The 15,936-nt window shown below is 55.0% G+C and overlaps 1 protein-coding gene across 1 annotated transcript in view; it reads right to left on the reverse strand.

Annotated features, from left to right (window-relative positions):
- Positions 1-350: 350 nt before the first annotated feature.
- The window catches only part of PIK3R5 (phosphoinositide-3-kinase regulatory subunit 5), a 45,146-nt gene continuing 29,560 nt past the window's right edge, over positions 351-15,936 (reverse strand). The window contains exons 6-18 of the mRNA XM_054393886.1: positions 14,511-14,685; positions 13,918-14,071; positions 11,699-11,782; positions 9,304-10,060; positions 7,723-7,876; positions 7,428-7,553; positions 6,531-6,656; positions 5,578-5,671; positions 4,865-4,941; positions 3,888-3,981; positions 1,501-1,583; positions 1,195-1,304; positions 351-492 (exon numbers count right to left, since the gene is read on the reverse strand). Coding sequence (XP_054249861.1) covers positions 351-492; positions 1,195-1,304; positions 1,501-1,583; positions 3,888-3,981; positions 4,865-4,941; positions 5,578-5,671; positions 6,531-6,656; positions 7,428-7,553; positions 7,723-7,876; positions 9,304-10,060; positions 11,699-11,782; positions 13,918-14,071; positions 14,511-14,685 — 2,176 coding nt within the window. The remainder of the gene's footprint in view (positions 493-1,194; positions 1,305-1,500; positions 1,584-3,887; positions 3,982-4,864; positions 4,942-5,577; positions 5,672-6,530; positions 6,657-7,427; positions 7,554-7,722; positions 7,877-9,303; positions 10,061-11,698; positions 11,783-13,917; positions 14,072-14,510; positions 14,686-15,936) is intronic.

The raw sequence follows: 15,936 nt of genomic DNA on the forward strand, positions 1-15,936 counted from the left end.
CCACAGCCACAGCACCTCTGATGGCAGGCAAACATCACTGTCCTCACCTTGCCCCCTCCCTCCAGCTGCTGGCAGTCTGCTCAGCCAAGGTGGAGGTCTCAAGGGAACCACTTTCCTCCCGTGTCTGAGGAAGGAAACCACTTCTGAGGAACCCTGAGAGACACCAGAGCACAACACAGATGTTCCTATTCCCCGAGCAGGGGCCAAGCCCAGAGCAGGAGCAGCTTGGTCACCAGGTTGAGGCTTTGGCTGCAGGATGACTCCAGCCCAAAGGAGGAGAGGCAGCTGCCCCTGCCTGAGCCCAGGCTGCTGTTGGATGAGAGGCTGCTCTGAAAGGACACAGGGTTCTTCTATGGCAGTGCTCCACTGAAGGTAGCAATGGGCAAACACTGGAGAGAATCAAACTCAGAAGGGTCCTGGGGAGGCAAAGAGGACCTTCTCAGTTCCAAGAGCTCACTGTCCTGGGGTCTCCAGCACACAGAGACCTCACACCTGCAGGGGAACAGAGAGAAACCAAGAGATAAGCAGGGAGTGGGGTTGAGAATCATGAGGTGCAGCCAGGCAGGAATCAGTGCTGTCCTTAACAGGACTGCAGTTTGAGTGCTGAGGGCTCAGGTCTTGAAACTGGCTCAAACTGGGACCTAGAGCACAAGAATCACAGAATTTTAGGGGCTGGAAGGGACCTCATGGTTCATCCTCATGGGACCTCATACACATCATGGCCAAGTCCTTACACACAGGACAGACCTCCCCTGGAGTGCTGACTGCAGCAGGCAGCCAGCTCCACAGAAGCACAGAATGTGAGGGGCTGGAAGGGACCTCCAAAGCTCATCCAGTCCAACCCCCTGCCAGAGCAGGAGCATGCAGAGCAGGTCACACAGGAACACAGCCAGGAGGGTTTGGAATATCTCCAGAGAGGGAGACTCCACAACCCTCCTGGGCAGCCTGTTCCAGGGCTCTGACACCCTCACAGGGAAAAAATTCTCCTCCTGTTTCCATGGCACTTCCTCTGCCTCAGCTTCCACCACTGCCCCTTGTGCTGGCATTGGGCATCACCCAGCAGAGCCTGGCTCCAGCCTCTGGGCACTCCCCCTGCACATCTTTAGCAACAGCAATGAGGTCACCTCTCAGGCTCCTCCTCTCCAAGCTACAGAGCCCTCAGCTCCCTCAGGCTCTCCCCACTGCAATTCCTACCTGGTGACACTCTGCAGAATCTTCTGCTCGTCCTGGTCCAGGCACACGGCGAAGGAGGACTGGACACCAATAATCTGGACCTTGTCTACTTTTATCTGGGACACACTGATCTGCTGATAGAGAAGAGTCTGAGTGAGGGAGCTGCTGGGCTCAGAGCCTTTCCCTAGGGAAGAAGGGGAGAAGGAGAGCTGAGCAGCTAAGGCAGGCTTGGTGGCCAACAGCAAATGGATCCCCACGGAGTTACTCTCTCCTGCTCTGCTTCCTGCCTCCTGTTACCAAAGGTCACAGCCCCATGGTCTGACTTACCTGATTGAAACTTTTTTTGGACTTGGAGTTTTGCCTCTTGACCACCTCTGTCATGGTTAGGTTGAGACACTCTGTCTTGGAGGCTGTAACAGAAGAAAACTCTTAGCACTTGGGCTGACATCTACCACTAGATCATCTCCAGAGGACCCTTCCAAACCCCACTGTTCTGTGAGGCTTCTGGACCACTTGATGGGAGCCCAAGTGGTCCTCTTCAGCCCTCAAAGCATCCCAAAGCCAGTGGCTCTCAGCAGGACCCCAGTGCTGGAGAAACTGAGGAACAGTTCCAGCTGCCCTTCCCTCATGTGGAAAGAAAGCAGAGACCAGAGGAGGTGCAGCAGAAATGGACATCGAAGTATTTTTAGGACCTAAACAGGAGAAAAAAAAAACAACTTTGCTCCATCATCATGAGGAAATTGCAGCTCTCCCAGCATGGCCTTTCCTGCAGTCTCCCTCCAGATGCTTTTTCATGCCTGGAATCACAGTGACATCCTGTGATCAAACTGCTGAAGGTGGAACCCAAGGGAGACAATGAAGGGAGGGCTGGGCTTAGAAGGAAGGAGATTTATGAAGAAGTTTCTCTCCATCGTGGAGCTAAGGACACCCCTGAAGCAAATCCACAGTGCTGGCAGCACAAATGGAGATCCTGAAACTAGCTTATCTGAAGGGGGGCTGCAAGAAAGCTGGGGAGGGACTTTTGAGGGTGTCAGGGAGTGACAGGACTGGGGGGAGTGGAGCAAAACTAGAAGTGGGGAGGTTCAGACTGGATGTTAGGAAGAAATTCTTCCCCATGAGGGTGGTGAGAGCCTGGCAGAGGTTGCCCAGGGAGGTGATGGAAGCTTCATCCCTGGAGGTTTTTGCAGCCAGGCTGGATGTGGCTGTGAGCAACCTGCTGTGGTGTGAGGTGTCCCTGCCCATGGCAGGGGGGTTGGAACTGGCTGAGCCTTGTGGTCCCTTCCAACCCTGACAATTCCATGATTCTATCCCACTCAAGGTACAGAGGACCTGAGACATGCTGGGCTTTTTCCAGGGTTGTCTGCTTGGCTTCATGGATGGGGCAGGGCCAGGAGGGATGAAGGTTTAGGCTGAGCTCCATGGGGCATGTAGGAGATGTACCTGTTTGGTAGATCACCTGTTTGCCCTCATTCTGTGCTCCCAAACCACACATCTGCCTGACACTGAGGAAAGAGGAGATAAGAAACCCCTCAGGTCACTCAGGGCTGGCTGCCTGCTGGCCAAACCAGCCCTTCTGAAGTGAGCACCACCAGCTACTGCTTCAAACCCACACACTGACCAAAAGCCTTGCTGCTCTTAGAAGCCTCCAAGCCTTGTAACACCATACCAAAGCCTGGTTAGAACACCACCCTTGAAGCAAAGCCATGTGGCAGGCATCTATCTTGGAGCTGCAGGAAGGAAGCCACCAGGCTGAAGCACCACCTAGTGAGAGCCTGCTGAAAGCTGGCTGCAAGGCAGAGCTGCTGTGGGCAGCAGGACAAGCACCCACTCTGCTCCTGCTTCATTTAACACCACTTTTACCTGCCTCTCCTTCTCCTTATTCAACAACTGCTCTGGAAAGAACCAGTCCCCCAGTAGTCATCCTGCTGCTTGAACCCATCCCAGCCACATCCCTAATGGACATCCCATGTCCCTGGCTGGAAGCTTCAGGAGAGAGGGACACCAAATACCCTTTGTCCCTGATGTGGTGCTGAGGACAGCCAAGGACTACAGTAAGCCCCAGGGAGCAGCAGGCACCTTCCATGTGTCTCCTACATTCACACATCCATCCTTTGCTCCAGCCAGAAGGTCACAGAATCACAGAAACCTTCAGGCTGGAGAAGAGCCTCAGGATCACCAAGTCCAACCATTATCCCTGCTCCACAAGGGTCACTCCTAAACCACAGCCCCAAGCACCACATCCAAACCACCTTCAAACACATCCAGGCTTGGGGACTCCACCACCTCCCTGGGCAGCACATTCCAATCCCTGACCACTCCTGCTGGGAAAAAATGTTTCCTACTGTCCAGTCTAAACCTACCCAGTGGCAGCTTGAGGCCATTCCCTCTTGTTCTGTCACTAATTACCTGTGAGAAGAGACCAGCAGCAACCTCTCCACAACCTCCTTTCAGGTAGCTGTAGACAGCCAGGAGGTCTCCCCTCAGCCTCCTCTGTTTCACACTAACCAACCCCAGCTCCTTTAGTTGCTCTTCATCAGATTTATTCTCCAGGCCCTTCCCAGATTCCTTGCTCTCCTCTGCACTGTCTCTGGCACCTCCACATCTCTCTTGGATTGAGGTGCCCAAAACTGAACACAGGATCCACATTGTCTTCTCACTCCACCACTCCCTCCCACCGTTCCCTGTGCAGAGCCACAAGGACCACCTCTACCCACCCAGCTCTTCATACTTCTTGCAGGCTTTGCTCAGGTTGACAGAGGTGCAGACCTTCTCAACATCATTCCAGTGACTTCTTCCACTGACAGCTGTCTGCAAGGACCAGCCAAAACACAAGAAAATGAAAGAAGCATTTAGGCTGGAACAGAGCAAATCATCCAGTCCAACCATGAACCCAGCAGTGCCAGGGCATCACCAAACCATGGCACTCAGCACCACATCTACACAGCTTTGAAACCCCCTCCAGGGATGGGGACTCCACCACTGCCCTGGGCAGCCTGGGCCAGGCTTTGACAACCCTTCTGGGGAAGAAATTGTTTCTCATGGCCAACCTAAACCTCCCCTGGTGCAAGTCCACCAGTCTAAAGTCTGTACACATTTCATCCATGGAAACTGGTTGCACATTGCCTGTTTTACTGGGCTGAAGGGGAGTGGAGAGCCACCCAAGGTCAGTTTGAGATCAGAACCACAGAAATGTTTTGGCTGGAAAAGTCCTCTAAGATCATTGAGTCCAACCATTCTCTAACCCCACCAAGCCTGCTGCTAATCCACGTCCCTCAGCCCCACATCTCTGCCTCTTTTAAACACCTCCAGGGATGGGAACTCCTAGAAACATAGAATTTTGGGGCTTGGAAAAGCCCTCTAAGATCACTGAGGAAAACTTTCAAGCCAACACCACCATGTCCACTAAACCATGTCTCCAAGGGCCATGGCCAGAGGCTTCTTGAATCCCTCCAAGGATGGGGACTCCACCACCTCCCTGGGCAGCCTGTTCCAGTCCCTGACCACTCTTGCAGCAAAGAAATTTTTCATCATCTCCAACCAGAACCTCCCTGAGTTTGGCTCATCTGGACTTGGATTCAGGCTCCTCCAGCAGACTATCAGCATTTGCCCCTATCACTCCCCAGTTAAGACCTTGTTTGCCCAGCCCTGGTTTTCTGCCCCATTTCTCTTTGTGCCAGTCCCATGTGCTCACCTTGCTGTAAGCAATCTGTAGTGTGAGTGGGATTGCTTCTCTGTCCCCATCTATGCCCAGCCTCTTGCTGCCTGGACCTGCACAAAACAAGGATCAAATGTGACACGGAGCTCTTTTCATCCCCTGCCTTCTGCTGGCTCCTGACCCAGCATCAGGTTCAGGACCTACAGAAAGGGAGAAGGGGAAAAACTGGTTTGGTGAACACAGCTGTGGAGCACAGAATAGAGAGGGGGAAAAGAAAGAGGTGGCTTTAAAAAGCTGCCTGAACATGACTAATGCAGCTCAGAAATCCCAAATCCCAACACAAAGCCCAACAAGCAGCCCTGAGGGACTGAACGCAGCACTGGCTGTGCTGGTGCAGGGGGGTCAGTGCCCCAAGGGAGACACAGAGCAACCAAAGGCTGCTCTGCAAACACAGCTCCTGTTCTTCCAGACCCACACTAAATCACTCTTGAAATCATAGAATCTTTGGGTTGGAAGGGACCTTAAAGATTTAGTTCCATCCCCTCTGCCATGGGCACCTCCCACCAGCCCAGGTTGCTCAAGGTCTCATCCATCCTTGAGGGATGGGCATCCACAACCTCCCTAGGACTAGGTGACCTTTAAAAGTGCCTTCCAACCAAACCATTCTGTGATTCTACAATCTCCCTGCCCAGCAGTTTGCAGACCTCCCCCCCCCCCCCAAGGCTGTGGGTGCAGAAGCAGCTACAGACCTGATGCCTTGATGGCTCGAGTGGCTGCAGAGTGGCCCAGCTCCAGGGAATGGATGAAGACTTCAGTCATCTTTCCTCCCCCAATGAAGGTGAGCTGCCAGGGGAAGAAGAGTGAAGACACACTGGTGAGGAGCCTCTGCCTGGACATGTTCCTGTGCAACCTGCTCTGGGTGACCCTGCTTTAGGCAGCAGGGTTGGTCTGGATCACAGGATCAGAGGATGTCAGCGGTTGGAAGGGATCTCTGGAGAACATCCAGGCCAACCTCCCTGCCAGAGCAGGAGCATAGAATCCAGCACAGGGCACACAGGAACACATCCAGATGGGTCTGGAAACTCTCCAGAGATGGAGACTCCACAACCTCTCTGGGCAGCCCCAGAGGTCCTTCCAACCCCCATCAAGTGAAATAAATCTCATGATGAGCCTAACAGCAAGGTCTGAGCATTGCTTTGGACAAGACAAATCCCATGGACAGCAGCAACTCTGCTCTCCACAGCCTCACTAAACTAGTCCCATGTCCCAGCATGGAAGCAGCCACTGCAGCCATGCATCCAACCTTCCCCACCACCTCTGCCTCCTGCATGCAGCAGGGGGTATTAAAAAGGCTTCACTTGGTTTGTAGAGCACAGCACTGGAGGGACTTTCAGCGATGTGAGCAGCCTGCCAGCACTGCCAGGAGCCACTTTGTGTCATGGAAAAAGGGATTTGGATGGAAAACTGCTGGTGTGACTGAAGGATTATCTGGGCAGGACCTGTGTGCTCTCAGTCTTGGAGCCAGGAGCCAAAGCACCATGGGCAGCCGGGGAAGAAGAGGAGACCGAGCGCTGCCTCACCAGCACCTGGTGGCTGTGCTCCACCTCCTCCATCGCTTCTCAGGCAGGTCCTGAGTTGGTGGCCCAGGCAGAAGCCCCCCACTTTCACCCCTACCAAGCCAAGGCTGAGCCCCTTTGCCTACCTCTGTCTGGTAGAGCTGCAGCAGGACGGGGCGCGTGGCGAAGCGGCAGTAGTAGAGGATCATGTCTGCCAGGATGGGCAGCTGCTCCTGGCAGTCCTCCTGGGGCTCAGCCTCAGGCTTGGCTGACTGTGGGGAGAAAACAGCTCACAAACCTGGGCACCCACAGCCTAGAACTGCACCCTGCTGAGCTCAGAAACCTCCCCCTGACCATCAGGAACCCTCCCAGAATCACAGAATCAACCAGGTTGGAAAAGACCTCAGAGCTCATCAAGTCCAACCTCTTACCTAATACCTAACACCTCCTGACAACTAAACCCTGGCTCCAAGTGCCACATCCAAGCTTTTTTTGAACACCTCCAGGGATGGTGACTCCACCACCTCCCTGGGCAGCACATTCCAATGGGCAGTAACTCTTTCTGTGAAGAACTTTCTCCTCACCTCAAGCCTAAACTTCCCCCTGCACAGCTTGAGACTGTGTCCTCTTGTTCTGTCACTGGTTGCCTGGGAGCAGAGCCCAACCCCCACCTGGCTGCAACCTCCCTTCAGGTAGTTGTAGACAGCAATGAGGTCTCCCCTGAGCCTCCTCTTCTCCAGGCTAAACATCCCCAGCTCCCTTAACATCTCTTCAAAGGGCTGTGCTCCAGACCCCTCCCCAGCCTCATTGCCCCCCTCTGGACACCTTCAAGTATCTCAATGTCCTTCTTGAACTGAGGGGCCCAGAACTGGACATCTCACATCCACATAGCACAGCCTCCTGTACAGGATCTTGAAGGTCTCTTCCAACCTGGTTGATTCTGTATTCTGTATTCTGAGGATCATAGTAGCCCAGAAGCTTTCTACTCAGCTCCCCTGTACCTCATGGAAGGATGCCCCCAAGCCCCAGCAGCACTCTGGTACCTGACACAGGACGTCCATGGGCAGGTTCATCAGCCCAAGAACGTTGCGCTCGTACCACGGGTCCAGCATACCAATGTAGTGGGAGATGTCATTGGTGCTGCTCTCCAGCCCAGCCAAGGTAGGATCCTGAAACCAGACACACTGGGGTCACTCCAGAGCCCCCTGAGAGGCTGCTCAACCCACGCTCAGGCTTGATGGAAGAGACACCAATGGTCCCCCCTCAGCCTGCCCTCGCTCCTGGAGCCAAGCAGAGCACTGGTGGCACCACGAGCCCCATGGAGAGCAGGACACTTACCACCTGTGCTGAGGCCCGGAGCTGTGGGTCCCCCAGGGATGGGGAGGAGTGTGTCAGAGGGGTGGATGGAGCCAAGCAGCTCCTCTTCACAGGCATGTAGAAAAACTGCAGCTTGAAGTACCTTGTCAGTGAGGGGCAGGTGCTCTCCTTGAGCCTAGGTGAAGGTAGGAGAGGGTTGGGTGAGCAAAGCTGGAGGAGAGGAGGTTCCACATGAACATAAGGAAAAATGTTTGCACTGTGAGGGTGACAGAGCCCTGGAGTAGACTGCCCAGAGAGGTTGTGCAGTCTCCTTCTCTTAATCACAGAATCAACCAGGTTGGAAGAGACCTCCAAGATCATCAAGCCCAACCTATCACCCAACCCTATCCAATCAGCCAGACCATGGCACTAAGTGCCTCATCCAGGCTCTTCTTAAACACCTCCAGGGATGCCAACCCCACCCCTCCCTGGGCAGCTCCTTCCAAGGGGCAATCTCTCTGTCTGGGAAGGACTTCTTTCTGAGATCAAGCCATAACTTCCCCTGGCACAGCTTGAGACTGTGTCCTCTTGTTCTGGTGCTGGTTGCCTGGGAGAAGAGACCAACCCCCACCTGGCCGCAACCTCCCTTCAGGTAGTTGTAGACAGCAATAAAGTTTTCCCTGAGCCTCCTCTTCTCCAGGCTAAACAATTCCAGCTCCCTCAGCCTCTCCTCATAGATCTTGTGTTCCAGGTCCCTGCAGTTCCTAGCACTGCTTCACATCACCCTCTGCAATCCTTACCCAACCCCACAGTGACTGCCAAAGCAACCCAGAGAAACTGCATTTAACCAGAAAGAGAAAAAAATGGTTCTCCCTTAAACACCTTTTGCATGCTCCAGGTAGGTAGCTGAAGACAGCAGTAAGGTCTGCAGACATTCAAAACCCAGCTGGATGCGTTCCTGTGTGACCTGCCCTAGGTGACCCTGCCCTGGTAGGGGGGTTGGTCTGGATGAGCTTTTAGGTCCCTTGCAACCCCTAAGGTTCTGTGGTGTCCCTGCCCATGGCAGGGGAGTTGGTCTGGATGAACTTTTAGCTCCCTTGCAACCCCTAAAGTTCTGTGGTATCCCTGCCCATGGCAGGGGGGTTGGTCTGGATGAGCTTTTAGCTCCCTTGCAACCCCTAAGGTTCTGTGGTGTCCCTGCCCATGGCAGGGGGGTTGGTCTGGATGAGCTTTTAGCTCCCTTGCAACCCCTAAGGTTCTGTGGTGTCCCTGCCCATGGCAGGGGAGTTGGTCTGGATGAACTTTTAGCTCCCTTGCAACCCCTAAGGTTCTGTGGTGTCCCTGCCCATGGCAGGGGGGTTGGTCTGGATGAACTTTTAGCTCCCTTGCAACCCCTAAGGTTCTGTGGTGTCCCTGCCCATGGCAGGGGGGTTGGTCTGGATGAGCTTTTAGCTCCCTTGCAATCCCTAGGGTTCTGTGGTGCCCCAGCCGGTGGCGGGGGGGTTGGAACCAGATGATCCTCGAGGTCCCTTCCAACCCTAGCAATTATTCTATGATGCTCAAGTCCCGTGCACGGCTCCCGACAGCTCCCCGCAGCCCGGCCCCGTCCCGCAGGCGGCTCACCGGAGGTCGCTGTAGGCTCGGGCGACCTTCCCCGAGATGCGGTCGGAGCCGAAGACCACGACCCGCAGGGTGGCCACCTTGGCGTCCTCGTCGTAGCTGAGGAAGGGTCGGCGGCGGAGGCCGAGGTGGCTGGGAGCGAGCCCCGGGGCCGGCGGGCGCGGGCTCAGCGTGTGCTGCGGCAGCGAGTGCGCGCGGCGGGAGCGCGCCGGGACGCGCGGCTTGGCCGGCGGCGCGCACAGGCTCCCGGCGCGGCGCAGCGGCAGCGAGCCCGCGGCCGGGCAGCCGCTCAGCTCCCTCCTCAGCACCAGCTGGCTCTTGCTCTTCAACAGTTTGTAGAGCCTGGTGGTCAGCCTCTGCTTGTGCCTGGCGGGGGTCTTCTCCACCCTCAGCTCCGGCCGCCCCCAGCTGTCCCAGGAGCTCTCGTCGCTGTCCTCGGCGTAGCCGCTGTCCATGCAGTCCTTCAGGCTGGAGACGAACGACTTCAGCGACTTCCTGGAGGCCACTGTCAGCTCTGAGAGAGAGTCCTTGGAGGTGGTGAACAGGGACATTCGTGAGGGCTTAGAGCCCTCCTCCGACAGCGCCGAGTACACGGAGTCTTTGGAGATGGCACAGATGGGGGAAAGCAGCGAGTCTCGCTCAGGGGAACAGCCATTGCTTTCCACTTCCTCCTCCTCTTCCTCCTCCTCCTCCTCCTCGTTCTCTGAGACCATGGGCTCCACGACGCTGCACTCTTTGCTGAGGACATCATTGAGGATGTCTGAAAGGCAACCACAGGATCAGAGGATGTTAGGGGTTGGAAGGGACCTCCAGAGATCATCGAATCCAACCCCCCTGCCGGAGCAGGAGTATAGAATCCAGCACAGGTCACACAGGAACACATCCAGACAGGGATGGAAAGGCTCCAGAGAAGGAGACTCCACAACCTCTCTGGGCAGCCTGTTCCAGGGCTCTGGGACCCTCCCAGGGAAAAAGTTCCTCCTCATGTTGAGGTGGAACCTCCTGTGCTGGAGTTTCTACCCAATGCCCCTTGTCCTATCCCAGGGTGCAGCTGAGCAGAGCCTGTCCCCTCCCTCCTGACCCCCAGCCCTCAGATATCTATAGACGTTTATTAAATCCCCTCTCAGCCTTTTCCTCTCCAGACTGAACACCCCCAGGGCTCTCAGCCTCTCCTCCCCAGGCAGTGCTCCAGTCCCTTCAGCATCCTTGTAGCCCTCCCTTGGACTCTCTCCAGCAGATCCCTGTCCCTCCTGAACTGGGGAGCCCAGCACTGGATGCAATATTCCAGGTGAGGGAGATCCTGTCTGGCACAACCACTGGAAGTGTGAAGATCCCAGACAACACCCCCTCTAGAGCATGGCCAATGCTCTCTTTGACCCTGCATGGTTTCAAACAAGGAACTGAAAACCTTCTACTGAACATGTTCAGACTTCCATGAGGTGCTCAGATGCAAGGCAAACCAAACCATGTTTCTCTCCTTGAGGTCACATTCTGGACCTGTGGGGTTTTTGCTTCCTTCCTCCACAGATTTCGCAACACCCTTGTGTCCAAACGAGGTTTAACAGGAGGGAAGGAGGAAATAGAGGTCTGGCTAATAAAACACCAAACCACCCCACTGCAGGTGGCCTCCTGGCAAGGCTTGACTCACTGCAAAGCTCCAACCAGAGCTCTGGTCCAGCTTGCAATGAACACTCAACTTTCATGGGAACAGAAACAGTCTTCCAGGAATGGGGAAGCTGGAGAGACCAACTCAGCAGAACGGGAAGCTGCTGCTTCCCCTGCAAAACTGCCGTGGCCAGGCTGAGAGCACAGCAAAGGCACCTGCTCCTTGGCCATCCCTGCTGTGGGTGGGGGAAGAGCAGTGACATCAGAGGGGTCTCAACCCCACAAAGTCCTAACATCTCAGTCTAGTCAGACTTTCCATGCAGCCATTGTTCCCAGAGCATGTGCAAGGCTTGCTCATTGCAGAGGAGCTTTCTACCAAGCAAAGTCTCTGTCCCACCAACATCCCTGTGGACAAACCTCTTCCAGCTTAACCTCAGGCACAACCTTGCCCAGGGGACTAAGTCCTACATGGTTTGTCTCTGTCCACATGAGTTTTGAGGCCACCAATGTCTTGTGCCCATCACTCACAGGAGGGCTTTGCTTGGGATCACAGCAGGCAAGCTGACACCCACATCCTCTCCCATCCAGAGGACACTGCCATCCACTCTCCTGCCTCTCCCTCCATCACCAACAAATTTGTTATCAGCTCTTTCAGGCTCCAGCCACAGTTTGTGTCACACTCAGCAGCAGTGGCAGCCTCAGCCATGCTGACACACTGCTCAGCCACCCCTGTGAGGAGAAGCAGAGGGCTGTGGTCTCAGCAGGAGGATGGGAGATTGCCCCCTGCACTTACCAAAGTTATCCTGATCCCAGCTGTAAGTGTAGCAGCGAGCAGTGGGGATGGGGATGGTGTGGAGCTTGCATGGCTGAGCCTCACCTGGGAAGAGAGGAGGGAAAGGAATTAGCTTGCAGGGATCCCCAGTGGCTCTCCTGACAGCCCTTCTGGTTGGTGGGAAATGTGACCCACCCCATGAACAAGCTTTGGGCATCATGCAGAGCACCAATGCTGCTGTCATCATCCCCATGAAGTCTCACACAACTGGAACAAGAGGACATTTCATAGGATGGAATTTAGGTTGGAAAAGACCTTTAATATCATCCAGTCCAACCCTTAACCCAGCACTGCCAGGGCACCACTAAACCATGGCCCTCAGCACCACATCATAGAATCAAATCATAGAATTGGGCTGTTCTGGGATTCATAGAATTATAGAATCAGTCAGGGTTGGAAGTGACCTCAAGGCTCAGCCAGTCCCAACCTCCCTGCCATGGGCAGGGACACCTCACACTACAGCAGGTTGCTCACAGCCACATCCAACCTGGTTGCAAAAAACCTCCAGGGATGAGGCTTCCACCACCTCCCTGGGCAACCTCTGGGCAACCACCTCTCACCACCCTCATGGGGAAGAACTTCTTCCTAACATCCAATCTGAATCTCCCCATTTCTAGTTTTGTTCCACTCCCCCGAGTCCTATCACTCCCTGACACCCTAAAAAGTCCCTCCCCAGCTTTCTTGTAGACCCTTCCGATCATGGAAGGCCACAAGAAGGTTTCCTCAGAGCCTTCTCTTCTCCAGACTGAACAGTACCAACTCTCTCAGCCTGTCCATAGCTTTTCAATCCCTCCAGGGATGGGGGATTGGGCAACCTGTTCCAGGGCTTTCCAGATTTCACACCTCCAAGAGCCATCAGACATCGCTGCCACCATCACTTTCTGATGTAATGTTTTCCTCTCACCCACAGAGGCTGGACAGTTCTACCTTTGGTGCTGTTGTGATGACAGATGACAAACCACTTCTGGCTCATCACTGGGGTATGAAATAGGACCTGAGTCAGTGGGGGTTTTGTTCTAGTTGTTGTGCTAGGTTCATAGAATCCCAGGTTGGAAGGGACCTCAAGGATCACCTGGTCACATAATCATAGACTGGCTTGAGTTAGAAGAGACCTTAAAGATCACCTAGTCCCAAGCCATGGGCAGGGACTCCTCCCACTAGCACAGGCTACACAAAGCCTCCTCCAGCTTGGCCTTAAACACTTCCAGAGATGAGGTGTCCACAGCTTCTCTGGGCAACTTGTTCCAGTGTCTCACCACTTCCTCCTAATGTCCAATCTAAATCTATGCTGTTCTAGTTTGAATCCACTGTCCCTCGTCCTGTCATTCATAGAATAATAGAATCATAGAATCAACCAGGTTGGAAGAGACCTCCAAGATCCTCCAGTCCAACCTATCACCCAGCCCTATCCAATCAACCAGACCATGGCACCAAGTGCCTCATCCAGTCTCCTCTTGAATGTCTCCAGGGATGGTGACTCCACCACCTCCCTGGGCAGCACATTCCAATGGGCAATCACCCTCTCTGTGGAGAACTTCCTCCTAATATCCAGCCTAGACCTTCCCTGGCACAACTTGAGACTGTGTCCTCTTGTTCTGGTGCTGGTTGCCTGAGAGAAGAGACCAACCCCCACCTGGCTACAACCTCCCTTCAGGTAGTTGTAGACAGCAATGAGGTCTGCCCTGAGCCTCCTCTTCTCCAGGCTAAACAGTCCCAGCTCTCTCAGCCTCTCCTCATAGGGTTTGTGTTCCAGACCCCTCACAGCTTCGTTGCCCTTCTCTGCCCTTGTCAAAAGTCCCTTCCCAGCTCTCCTGCAGCCCCTTCAGGTACTGGACTCCCTGGTCTTCCTGGAGCCTTCTCTTCTCCAGGCTGAACAGCCCCAACTCTCTCAGCCTGTCCCCATAGGAGAGGTACTCCAGCCCAACCCTTCTTTCCCAAAGCCCAGTCTGGACAAGCCAGGCCAGGCCCTGTCCAGCTGACTCTTATAAGTGTCCCATGTTGGGGGCTCCCCCACTTCCCTGAGGAGATGATTCCAACGGGTGACTCATTGTGAAAAAATTCCCAGATTCGCTGTTTACAAAGGCTGGAGCTCTGTGCAGAACATTTCATCAGCATGGCAGGGGCTGGGCCAGCAGAAAACCCTGGAGGAAAGAGGAGCAGGGGGCAGGGGGTGCCCTCACCTGTGATGGCAGGAAAGGAGGCGGCGCTGGCGATGTCCCTCAGCACAGACTGCAGCTGCTGCCGGGCCAGGATGGGGTCACTGGTGCTGGCTGCCACCTCCTGTGCATCAGCAGCGCTGGCATAGATCTCTGAGAGCTCCTCCAGTGTCTTGGACTTGGGGGGAGCAGAGCCAAGGTGAGGGATTCACAGATTCACAGAATGGTTGAGGCTGGAAGGGGTCTTAAAGCTCATCCAGTTCCAACCCCTCTGCCATGGGCAGGGACACCTCCCACCAGCCCAGCTTGCTCAAGGCTTCATCCAGCCTGGCCTTGAACACCTCCAGGGAGGAGGCATCCACAGCCTCCCTAGGCAACCTGTTCCACTATCTCACCACCCTCACTGGAGAGAATTTCTTCCTCATCTCCAGTCCCTTCAAGTTTCAGTCCATTCCCTCTCATCCTGTTGCTCCCAGCCCTTGTCAGAATTCCCTCCCCAGCTCTCCTGGAGGCCCCCTTCATGTACTGAAGTCTGAGGTCTCCCTGGAGCCTTCTCTTCTGGAGCAAGCAGGGACATCCCTGACTAGATCCCCACAGCTGAACCTCTCCGAGCTTACCTTCAGGAGGTGGTGCAGGCTGTCCAGGTCACACTGGGTGCCAAAGGTGGCCTGGTAGAGGTGCTCCAGGAGCATGACCAGGGTGGTGTGCTGGGGCTGCTCGCTGGAGCTCAGCCTCTCGGCGATGGAGAGGAACTCGCTCTGCACCTCGGAGCGGTTCAGCAGCAGCACAGTCCTGGGGACAAGGGCACAGTGGGTAGGCTGTGCAGCCAGCACGGGGCACTGCTGACACATCAAACTACAGAGTTACACAATCATAGAATCAACCAGGCTGGAAAAGACCTTCAAGATCATCAAGTCCAACCTGTCACCCAACAGCATCTAATCAACTAGCCCATGGCACTGAGTGCCTCATCCAGGCTTATTTTAAATGCTGCCAGGGATGATGACTCCACCACCTCCCTGGGCAGCACATTCCAATGGTCAAACTCCCTTTCTGGGAAGTATTTCTTCCTCACATCCAGCCTGAACCTCCCCTGGTGCAGCCTGAGACTGTGTCCTCTTGTTCTGTAACTGCCTGCCTGGGAGAAGAGCCCAACCCCCACCTGGCTGCAACCTCCCTTCAGGTAGTTGTAGACAGCAATGAGGTCTCCCCTGAGCCTCCTCTTCTCCAGGCTGAACACCCCCAGCTCCCTCAGCCTCCCCTCACAGGGCTGTGCTCCAGACCCCTCACAGTTTCATTGCCCTTCTCTGGACATGATCCAGTACCTCAACATCTTTCTTGTATTGAGGAGCCCAGAACTGGACACAGCACTCAAGGTGTGGTCTAACCAGTGCTGAGCACAGGGCAGGATGACTTCCCTGCTCCTGCTGCCCACACTATTCCTGATCCAGGCCAGGATGCCATTGGCCTTCTTGGCCACCTGGGCACACTTACAGATTGGTTTGGGATGGAAAGGACCTTGAAAGCTCATCTAGTCCAAGTCCAATCCCCCTGCAGCCAGCAGGCACATCTGCAGCTGGAGCAGGTTGCTCAGAGCCTGGTCCAACCTGACTTTGAATGGATGGGAAATTGGACAACTTCTCACTAGATGGCAGTGTCCTCTCATGTTGGTCACAGCCACAGGGGCTTGGGGACATCCGGGCGTGCCAGCCCCTTGCTGCAGTGCCAGCCACAGGCAGGGAGCAGGTTAGTGATGAGCAGCCTCCACCCTGCTCCTCAGCACCATCCTTGGCACATCTGCAATATCACCAGCCCAGTGCTCTGTCCCAGCAGTCAATCACAGAATGGTAGGAGGTTGGAAAGGACCTCTGGAGATCATCCAGCACAACCCCCCTGCTAAAGCAGGGCACCCACAGCAGCTTGCCCAGGAGCACAATGGCCCAGCTGGGTTTGGAAGCTTTCCCCTGAAGGAGACTCCACAACCTCTCTGGGCAGCCTGCTCCAGGCCTCCAGCACCCTCACAACAAAGAACTTTCTCCTCCT

Source organism: Indicator indicator, chromosome 29 (genome assembly GCF_027791375.1).
Source record: "Indicator indicator isolate 239-I01 chromosome 29, UM_Iind_1.1, whole genome shotgun sequence".
In the NCBI taxonomy this organism is placed as follows: Eukaryota; Metazoa; Chordata; class Aves; order Piciformes; family Indicatoridae; genus Indicator; species Indicator indicator.